General features: G+C 51.4%; 1 protein-coding gene across 1 annotated transcript; it reads right to left on the reverse strand.

The window, feature by feature from the left end:
- Positions 1 to 758: 758 nt before the first annotated feature.
- LOC144147291 (uncharacterized) lies at positions 759 to 10,800 on the reverse strand. The gene is made up of 2 exons (XM_077679389.1): positions 10,607 to 10,800; positions 759 to 1,992 (listed from the first exon to the last, which is right to left on the reverse strand). The coding sequence occupies exons 1-2, from the start codon at positions 10,770 to 10,772 to the stop codon at positions 1,106 to 1,108; spliced, it is 1,053 nt and encodes a 350-aa protein (XP_077535515.1). The 5' UTR covers positions 10,773 to 10,800; the 3' UTR covers positions 759 to 1,105.
- Between the last annotated feature and the right edge of the window lie 263 nt (positions 10,801 to 11,063).

The raw sequence follows: 11,063 nt of genomic DNA on the forward strand, positions 1-11,063 counted from the left end.
TCTTCATGCCGTCCCGGCGCAGGCTCTTTCTGGCGCATGTACTGCTTTAGCTCGGCTATAAGGGGCGCGTCGTTTGAACTCCCTTTTCGCGCGGATAACTGTGCGCGCCGGGTTTCCGATACCCAAAGGCTCGAGTGTTTGCAGGGAGTCTTGCTTGTCGTGAAACGAGCTGTGATGGTCAAAAAGAGCTCCGAGACTAGTACAAGAGGACATTGCGTGTTCTTGTTTGTATAGAAAATCGTTCCCTCCCCGCCCGTGTGGACGCGTTGTCGGAGGATACATTGCCACCATAATTTACTCAACGCCGTGGCGAATGTATTTCAGCTCTACAGCGAATGGACAAAAGCCAGTCTTCGTTCAGTTTTTACATCTCTCCTTCCTGATTTGGGGCGAATTTGTGCATTTTTTAAACACAAAAGCGTTTTATTCCGGGAGATGCAACAGTGACCATTAAAAACAGTGACCATTAAATTTGCTGAGTGTTTCCTTTGCCTTGAGAAAAGCATTGTCGGGATATACACAAGTTTATCAATTTTACGCTTCTGGTTCGAAAAGACGGGCATGGACCGAATGTGTCAGTCCTTTTTAATACGTTTATGGCTATGGCATACCTTAGTAAACACGGAGTCAAAAGGAACACTTCAAGATAAAAAAAAAAGAATTTATTAAGGTCCCAAATATGTCGCTGAGGCGCCTTTCAAAACGCTTTTCATAACAAGTTTGTACGGGAATGCATGTCTAAATCTTAAATGCTCGCACTCAAATATACAAAAAACAGTTTGGTGAATTAATAAGTTAGGGAAAGGTCTTGCGAAACATGCTCAATGACGCCATATTTATAGATACATTTGTAAGTTTCTGTTTAATAGAAAAATTAAAACGGTCCCCAAAAAAAAATTCTCTGCAGGGGACGCGTATCTCGCGTAGTTCAAGGTTTATCTATTGCGGAGATTCCACAAAATTCAATCACGACTCTGACCAGAACTGAGGAGAGCCTAACCAGTTGTTCAATGTAATAAGGAATAAAAATCGAATCTACTAACGCACGATGTAATTAAAGGGACACCGATTTCTTCCGATTATCTTCATCGCAGAACGTCTTGAATCAATCTTGTCGACGGAGGATTTTTTTTTTCTTCATATGAGCTTCTTCGTGGGTTTTTTCGACTACTGCGGGCGTCATGATGCCCGCAGGAGTCATCGCGGGGGAAGTATTTGCGGTGTCGGCCGCAGACTTTGAGGACCTGCTACAGGGCGTCGTCGGAGTCGGGTTCTCGGTATTGGGGATGCTCGAAGACTTCTTTGTAGAAGATTTTCTTGACGCCGAGCGTGTCCGGATGCTTCCAGCACGTCTGGCGGCGGAACTACTTCCGACGCTGTCGGTCGCAGACCTACCGTAGGGGGTCGTGGGCATCGGATTGTCCGTATCAAGGACGCTCAAAGACTTCCTCGTAGATTTTCTTCGGATGCTCCTAGCACGGGTAGCGGTGGAAATACTTCCAGCACTGTCCCACACCAACTTCGAGGACGGGTCGTATGCCATCGTCGGCGCCGGATTGTCTGTACTGGGGGAAGCCGCAGACGTCGGTGGAAGCATTGTTGTTGAAGCAGGCATTTGCTCTGGCTGCTGCTGATCGCCGTCAGGAGGTGTCGATGGCCTGACTTCGAAACTGATGGGCGTCGGAGGTGCCGTGGGGGTGCCCGAGAAGATGGCGGCCGAAGAACTTCGTGCCTTCGCCAGGTCGACCATCGGTGCGTCCTCTGCGAAGCAATTCCAGACATCCAGTTCTTCCGGGATGATTCCGTATTGGAATGCCCATTTGGTCAGGAAGGAGAATCCCTGCATTACATGGAACGTCGCAATCATGCACGCAGTGCGAAATGGGAACTGCTGGCCACGCTTTTCGTCGTAGAAAGGCAGCTGGACTGTGACTGGAACGTTCAGCAGAGGCTCGCCGCACAGGCAGCGGAGCACGCACCCGACCGTGAAGCCTGCAAACGCCAAATACACGGCATGGCAAGGTTGCGTATTCCTAAGTCCTTTGAGAGGCTGAGCCATAGCTCGGCAAAACTGGATGCCACTCACTCACACTCACTCAAAAAAATATATTTATCCTAACGCACTTGCCACTCCACCTTTACTACTCACACTCACTCGCGCTCATGCTGGCCACTCGCCACCAGCACTCGCACTCACTCACGCTCACGCTCACCACTCCGCTCTCATAACTCGCACTCACTCGCGCTCACACTCACCCCTCCACCCTCACCACTCGCACTCACTCCCGCTCACGCTCTCCACTCGTCCGCACCACTCGCACTCACGCTCGCCCCTCGGGCCTCACTACTCGCACTCACTCCCGTTCACGCTCACCACTCGTCATCACCATTCGCACTCACTCCCACTCACGCTCGCCACTCCGCCCTCACCACTCGCACTCACTCGCGCTCACGCTCAACACTCGTCGTCACAACTCGCACTCACTCAGGCTCACGCTCACGCTCACCACTCATCCCCACCACTCACACTCGCTCGCGCTCACGCTCACCACTCGCACTCATCCGCGCCCACGCTCACCACTCGCATTCGCCGCTTACACTCCCTCGCACTAGCACTCACCACTTGCAATGGCCACTCACACTCACTCGCAATCACCACTCGCTTCCTCCACTCACACGCACGTACAAATATTTTCGGGCATGAAATACTTACTGATTTGAGCTAAAATTTACCTTTCTCAGGAATGGGGTCTCCCTTTTCCTAAGTATGCATTCGGTTATTATGAGCACATATCTTGATATGTCACTTTCAAAGCGGTAATCGTCGATGGATTCTTATACGAAATGAAGTAATTCTTGCAAATTTGCCTGAAGCCATTCATCATACTTTTTATTATTGTCGACGCTATTTCATTCAGATTCTACAAAAGAAAAGAAACACTGAAAATTTTCACAGCGGCGGCAAACCTAAAAGAAATAGTCCAGTTCGGAAGAAAAGCTTAGAATAGCTGTTGCCATCTGTCAAAATACTGGCTGGCGCGCGCAAATATTCCTATCTCGAAGCGCGCTATCCGCGCCACTAAAATTTCGCTGTAAATTCGCTCTGGACAACCATCCAAACGGTTTATTTCAAGAGTAATCACAGGTGAAAAGGGTGCAGAGCGAGAGTGTCGAGCAAAACACCGCCCCGAAAAGATTGAAAACGACAAGCAAGGTAAGGTGGAGGAAGGCTACTGGAGCGCTTGGCCTTGAGCGCTTGGCAGAGGCAAAGCGAGGGAGAGAGGCGGCGCCACGTGGTCAGGCCAAATCGGCGCCGCCTGACTTTAGCCCGGGCGTCCTCATGGAGACTAGTTGCCTGGCGCCCGCCTTCCTCTTCATCCCCCTCCCTAAACGGCGCCAGCCAGCCGCAGAGCAAAACCGCAGCTTCATCCTTAACTACACCGTCATGCACCTGCAGCGGGCACCGAGGCAAGTTCACGTCGAAAGTTTATACGAAATAACGGGGAGAATAAGTCATCGGACACACACATGCAAACGCACGCACGCTCGCACTCACACAAGGGCACGCATGCACACGCACGCACGCACACAAGCACGAACACGCACGCAACACACATGAACACATACACGCGCACGCATACAAACGCACATGCACGCACACACACACACCAATGAAATTGAACACGCGCGCGCGCGCACGCACACACATACGAACTCGCACGCACGCGCACGCATGTAGATGCACTCACGTGAACACGCACACGCACGCACGCACTCATTCAATCACTCACTCACCCACTCACAAATTACGCTATCCGACTGCCGAGAACGCTTACTATTCGTCACACCACTTAGGGGTCACAGTACCCCTACGCCATCGGCACGCGGACGACGACGAAGTCCGCGTGAAAGCGAGTATCATAACAGAGCGCCGCCGTAACAAGTAATGACAAATACTGATAAGTTTAATACGCTAAGGCCTCGAAAATGAGCTACTGCTTCCACAACACGCAACTCGCCCATTCGAACCGTTTCGCCATCCTGATACGCGAATCTGTGAACATCTGCGATACCTTTTCAAACGATTACGGGCACTCACAATTTGCGCCCCAGAACAGCCGGCCATTTTTTAACAGCTGCAGCAAGCCGGCCAATTATGTACACCAAGTACTACGGCACTAGACCACGGTGCTTCCTAATGCCTCCATCGCAGCGCTCAGCGGTAGGGAAGTGCAATCGCTTTATTGCGACGATGTTACCGACACTAATTCAAACACAAAACGCGGCGAGCCAGAAACATCATTCGGCGAGAGTGCGCGCAACAGCCCCTCAATGAGTCATGACAGTGAGAGTATCAGCGCATTATGGCGTCAGACGTCCATCCAGATCGTATTCCTCAATCAACAGGTCAGTGGAGATTTGGTTCCACGGTGCCTTAATTATAAAGGGGATTAGCCACATATTCGCGAAGCTAAAGACTGTCGTTCCATTAACTAGTGGCTGTGCGTACGAGTGGATATCGCCAGCAGCAATTGCCACAGCAAGCAACTCCTGCGACGAATGCCAACAGCGAGTGATGCTCACCGCGGTAAGCCCCGCACATCGCGCAAAGAGCGCGCGTTCACTCGCCGCTTACGAGTGGTCAGCGGAGAGAGAGAGAGACAGAGAGAGCAAACATCTTTATCGAGCCCGGCAGCTGGGACGCAGCCTAGTCGTCGTGTCGGGCTGCCACTCGTCGTCGGCTCCCTACTCATGCATTGCCTCCAGTAGAGGCAGCAGTTTCGGGGCGCTGGTGTTCGAGGGCCCCCAACACCTGCTGGACGGCCATATGTTGTATTTCGTAGTCCTTGTCTCTGGTCGCACTTGCGAGGAGCGGCGGGAGCGTTTTGGCTGTATTGGCTTCACTGGGGTGTAGTCTACAGTCCCACAGAATGTGAGCTGCTGTGGCTCTCTCCTTCTTACACAACACACACACGTCGCTTGGGAACACTTCTGGACAAATGACCGGAGTCATTAGCGCATTAGTTTGTAGTTGTCTGTACACGACCGCTTCTCGTCTCGTCAGACGAGGGTGCGGTGGTGGGAAGGTCCGGCGGCTAGCTCGATACCACTCAAGGATGTCCCTATAGGCGGTGAGTGGCGACGCTTCGTCGAGCTCTTGCTCTGCAAGTTGGGGGCTCGAGCTTGCGCCGCGTCCGGTGAGCGCGTGCGCTGCTCGGTCCGCCTCCTCGTTGCGGTTGCTGTCCGTGCCCAACGGGCCGGCGTGCGCCGGGAACCACCTAATAGTAACCGTCATTTATTTGGGAGCTAGGGCCCCGCACACCCTAACTGCACTGTGGGAGACACGAATTGTGGCGTAGTTCACGATCGCTGTCCGCGAGTCGCTGATCACAGTGGTACACTTCGGACTTGTGAGTGCCAGTGCGATCGCCATTTCCTCGGCGTGATGCACACTCTTGGCTGTGACGCTGCCTGCGGTGTATAGTTCGCCGGTGTTGGCGGCTATAACAGCTGTCGCATACGTGTTCGGCTGATTTGGGTACTTGGCCACACCGACGTAGTATGCTCCCGAGTCGTTGGCGTGCGATGCCGTGAGTGCCTTCGCTCTTGAGAGCCTTCTCTCTTGGTTGTGTTCGGCGTGCGTGTGGCGGGGGATCGGCGGTACGTGGAGTCTGCGGAGCAGGTCCTGTGGGAGTGATACATGGTCCTTGTCGTCTTGTAGTGCTTGATTTTGGTAGCCGAGCCATTGCAGTATGTAGCGTCCCGTTCTTGTTAGCGATAATCTTGTAAGCTGCGCTGTATGCTGGGCTTCTGCTATTTCATCTAGAGTGTTATGTATGCCTAGCTTAAGGAGCTTGTCCGTGCTGGTGTGTGGATATAGCCCCAGTGCTGCCTTGTACGTCTTGCGGATGATTGCGTCGAGCCTCTGGCGCTCGGCTGATTTCCAATTGTGGAAGGCCGCGATGTATGCAATATGGCTGATTGCAAAGGATTGGACAAGGCGGAGGAGGCTTGCTTCCCTCATGCCTGCGTATCGGGTGGACACCCTTCGGATGAGTCTGGTGGCTGCCGATACCTTTGTTTCCAGTTTGCTGATGGTGGACCCGTTCCTTCTGTTCCCGTCCAGATGAAGCCTGAGGACACGCAGGGTCTTGACATGTGGAATTGCAGTCCCGTCTCTTGTTCGAAGGGTGATGCTTGTGGTCGCAGATGTACTGGCGCATTTCTCTCGTGGTGGTAGGATGAGGAGTTCAGATTTTGAGGGAGAGCAGATTAGACCGGTACCTCTCAGCCGATTTTCTATCACGTCAATTGCCTGTTGTAAGGCGGCATCTATGTGGCCATCGCTGCCCCCCGTCACCCACAGGGTGATTTCGTCGGCGTATATTGTGTGCCTGACGTCGGGGAGTCCAGCAAGCCTGTTTGCCACGTCAATGATTACCAGGTTGAACAGCAAGGGTGAGATTACCGAACCCTGCGGTGTTCCGACGCTGCCCAACGACTTTGTGGGGAGCTGGATATCCCCCGCATGGATTATTGTTGTTCGGTTCGACAGGAGTCTTTAACGTAGCAGAAGGTCCGTTGTTCCATATTAAGGTGAGATACTTGTTCCAGGATTGCCGAATGCCAGATTCGATCGAACGCACTTTGGAGGTCCAGGCCTAGGACTGCTCTGTCGTCGAGGGTGTTGGTCGATTGGTCTATGACTTCGTGTTTAAGGAGCAGCATAGCATCTTGTGTGCTTAGTTTCACTCGGAAACCCAGAATTGTGTTTGGGTACAATCCTTCATTCTCTAGGTATAATTGCCATCGGTTAAGCAGCACATGCTCCAGAACTTTGCCTATGCACGGTGTGAGTGAGATGGGACGCAAATTGTCGATGTTAGGAGGCTTTCCGGGTTTAGGAATAAGGACTGTTTTCGCTTCCTTCCATCTTTTGGGCAAGCGACCACTGCTCCAGCATTTGTTGTAGAAGCGTGTTAGTGGGGAGATGGCATTATCGCTTAGGTTGCGGAGAGCTTTGTTCGTGACCTTGTCGGGTCCGGCTGCTGAATTGCTGTTGATCGTTTGCAATACTGCCCTTACTTCCCATTCCTCGCGAGTGGTGAGCGGGGCTCCCCGCGAGGGGAACTCTCACTCGCGAGTGGTGAGTGGGGCTCAACGCGAGTGCAACTCGCCCTCGCGAGTGGTAAGTGGGGTTCACCGGGAGTGGCTTTCGCACTCGCGAGTGCTGAGCGTGGCTCGCCGCGAGTGGAACTCGCACTCGGGATGATGAACGGGGCTCTCCGTGAGTGGCGCTCGCACTCACTCGCACTCGCACTCACCAGGCCAAAACGACGGTGAGGCACACTCACCACTCACTCGTGAGTGGTGAGTGGGGTGTGTGTGAGTGCACTCATGAGTGAGTTTGCCGACGTATGGGCTCAGCTGCCAGCAGCAAGTGTCTCAGTTTCGCGATGGTACCCCCATGCCTTGCGGACCACGACCCCGACCAGCGCCAAATTAAAATCCTCGCGTGTCGCGTTAGATAGAGGCTCGGTAGCTGAGCCGTCGAGGCAGTGTTGGGAGCCGGTGGGGAAATAACAGCCATCTGATCACGGTGGTGTTCAAATGTACAACAGGGCGCCGAACGGCAGGGTCACGTCGCTCTTTGCGCGCACTGTGCGGACGCCTGAAGCAAAGGAAGTATTGACACATAGTTATAATTGTCCAATCACGGTGCACTACAGAGAAGGGGCACTGGGGGGGGGTGCCATGTTAGTGCACCGCGCCATGCGTATCTATTTCACATCTGCTGCAACGCCTTCTGTCCCTAATTGAAGGACGCCAGAAGCAGACATGGCGTTAGGACACAGAAACGGGGTTGCCGTAAACGTGCAGTTTAAGGAATGGAAAACAAACTGTAGAGGCTTCGTTACCAAGAGCTTGATGCGCTTGCCCCCATATCCGAATTCAGTTCTATTTTCCTATATTTACGTACTTGAAATTGACCTTGGGCCTTTTTGTGCATGTTGCTTATGCCAAATGTCAAATAGTCGCGTGTTAAATTAAGAAAAATCATGCTAAAGTTGCTGCGTGACAATTACAACACTGCGTTTCCACTACAACTGCTCTATATCAGGCGCCTGCAGCCTTTTTTGCAGCCGCGAGCCATTCTCATCGAGTTCCTAAAAATTTTATTTTACCGACACTCCGCACCCACTCACTCCCCTTCTTGTCGACACTAGTTATATCCTGCCTCGACACTGCCTAGAGTAACCTGGCCAAGTACACAAACCGCACCAATGTCGGTCTTTGACCGATCATATCTTATAATCTGAGTGATATAGGTCACCATAGGCTCTTCTAGCTACCTCCCATTATATAACGCACGTTTTGCTTTAGCAATAATACTGTGTATACCTGCTACACACGTTTTCTAAAGAAAAAGGTAATCTCATCAAATTTTTTTTATTCGATTCGAAGTAATAGTAATTTTTCCGTGCACCTCGTGCACTTTTCGTTGTGATATTTGCTGGTGCCGCATCTTGCCGTAAAGTCTGTGGGGTATGAATACCCGGTTGCGGGCTTAGTCTCAGCGCCGTCTCGGCCGCAAGGTGGTGTGAGAATGTCTTTTCACAGCAATAATTATCAAATTTAACTTGCGATGTGACAGGTGTACCACCACACGACGCGTTGTCAAACCGAGGCGAGGAAGTGGCTGGTAGGTGTCCCCACAGACACGAAGTCTACTCCCGTTGTCTACCGTTGCTTAAGGTGCAGAGAGCTAACGTTTACTTCGCCGCAACAGAATGGCCGTGGACACCGAGCAGTTAGAGATTACCATTATATATTGCTGCGGTGAAGTCACTAAGAATTGTGTGGATATAAACTTTACCAGATTTCAGGGGTCCGAGCAACGAAATGGGGCAGCCGAAACCAGAAGCTCTAGACGAAATGCATCGAATCTTGGAAGAAGTAAACGTTGTAGAGGGTGCTCCTCATTTTTAATATTTCATGCCTGACCGTCGCTCACGCTTTGCTTGGCTCAGATTTCGAGATCCCGAATGCGCCGAAGTATGGAGTGCTGGCTGATTATAAAGCAAACACCATCCAAGGCACCTGAGGGTAACAACTACATAGGCGGAACCACGCTGCAAAGACTTTTAGGGACACAAACAGCCATTCCTCACCAGAGAAGGATCTGGCCAGCCTGGTGCAGTAGCAGTTGGCTTCCACCTCCCATGACTGATCAATGAAACTTGGCCTTCTCAGTCCTCAGCGGCCGTATATCACATGGCCACAAAGGCCGTATATCACATGGCCACCAAGGAGGTCAGGCCAGCGATACAGCAGAGGGTGCTCCGTATTTATGGGCCCGGACAGGCTGCTCCGGGACTTCATGGCAACGTTCAGCGCGCGATCTCTTTCTAGAGGGGAAAGCTTAGCAGTGCTATTAAGAGCAGAAATCTGACGGCTTACGGTAAAACTTAAAAGAAAACTTAGGTCGGCTAAAGAGGCCGTGAATTGAAGGATCAAAGTAGTCACGCTCAGACAGAAACCGAGCTTCCTGGATCAGGGAACAAACTCTACTAGAAGATATCATCATATTTCAAATCAAGAAAAGAAATATACGTTACGGGTCAAGTAGCGAGACGAAATGACAAGCGGTGGACCACAAGGGTATCAGGGTGGCTAACGCGAGACGAGCCTATAAGAACGGGAACGCCAATAACACCATGGAGGGATGAAATAGGCAAATTGGAGACAGAGAGCGGACTCGCGCAGAGCCGTATAATAGCATTTGGGGCTCCTTGGGAGACGTCTTCGTCTTGCTGTGCATTTGAATATGATGATGATGATGATGATGATGATGATGATTTTGAAGGTACGTTGCGCTTGCTTTGAACACAAAGACTTGCACGGGAAAAAACGTAGACCTTCACGAGAGGACGGCGTGCAAGTCTTTGTGTTCAAAGCAAGCGCAACGTACCTTCAAAATCATGTTACACCAACTAGCCCGACATCAAGCTTCACTGATTTCATGATGATGATGATGTGACATAGCAGCGATGCCAGAACTTCTGGGGGAAATGTTGCCAGGCGGGAGATTCAAAACATGGAGCTGGGCACCGGCTTGGCCTCCGCTCCTTCGCAGATGAATGAATGCATCGCGATGCACTAGATGACGCAAACTCTCTTCAGCTGGTAAGTTTCTACCTGATGTTTTGAAATGCAACAACAGCAATAGTGCAAGCGTGCACATAAGCGTCTGCGTCCACAGCGACTGGTGGCCAGCTGGAAAGCACAGTCTTCACCCTTGATAAAAGAATCACGGAGAAATTCTGAAGATAAAACTCGGCTAAGAGGTAGACAAATGGCCGGTTCGTCATCTAGCGTGTGTCACGCCATCATGCACGCAGCAACGCTAAACTCATCAGTGCAAACCTAAGCAACATAACTCAGCCAGCAACGATGCTCAGGTTTTTCACATCATATTACAAGCCACCTAAGCTGTCTAGCTTCGGTGGCCCAGTAGTATATTGTGAGCTCATGAGCAGCCCAGTACCAACTGCACGCAGAAATGTTCCGGCGCATTGTAACGTCTCATTCACTATAGCATTACCTGCGAAGGAGCCGTATGCATTGCTGTGCTGCCGGAAGTAGAAGAGGGCGACGAACTGCGGGAACAGAAGCACGTAGACGAGGTCGGAAGACAGGGTCCACAACGCGAACACGGACTTGACGTTCAGTGCCAGAACTGTGGCCAGCATTCCCAGTAGCACCACCATGACACGCAGCGCGACGGAAACCTCCACGTCCGACGCCTGAACAGGGACAACGAAGAGGAGGTCGCCACTTGAGTTGAACGGCGTGTCCTGAAGAGTAATGCACTACCTGCTATGTACATTAGCAGCAACCCAGAGGGGACGCTTTAAAGAAGATAGTTCTTCTTGGAATACAAAACGGAAAAAGCGGGAGAATTCTGCAGCAGGACGTTTATATAGGTAAAAACTTTTCAACCTAACAAATCATGGAAATTGCTCCATATTTGTCAAGGTTCTTCAGGAAAAAGATAATAC

This window comes from Haemaphysalis longicornis, unplaced genomic scaffold, assembly GCF_048455015.1.
Source record: "Haemaphysalis longicornis isolate Haplotype H1 unplaced genomic scaffold, Haemaphysalis longicornis Haplotype H1 scaffold_7, whole genome shotgun sequence".
NCBI lineage: Eukaryota > Metazoa > Arthropoda > Arachnida > Ixodida > Ixodidae > Haemaphysalis > Haemaphysalis longicornis.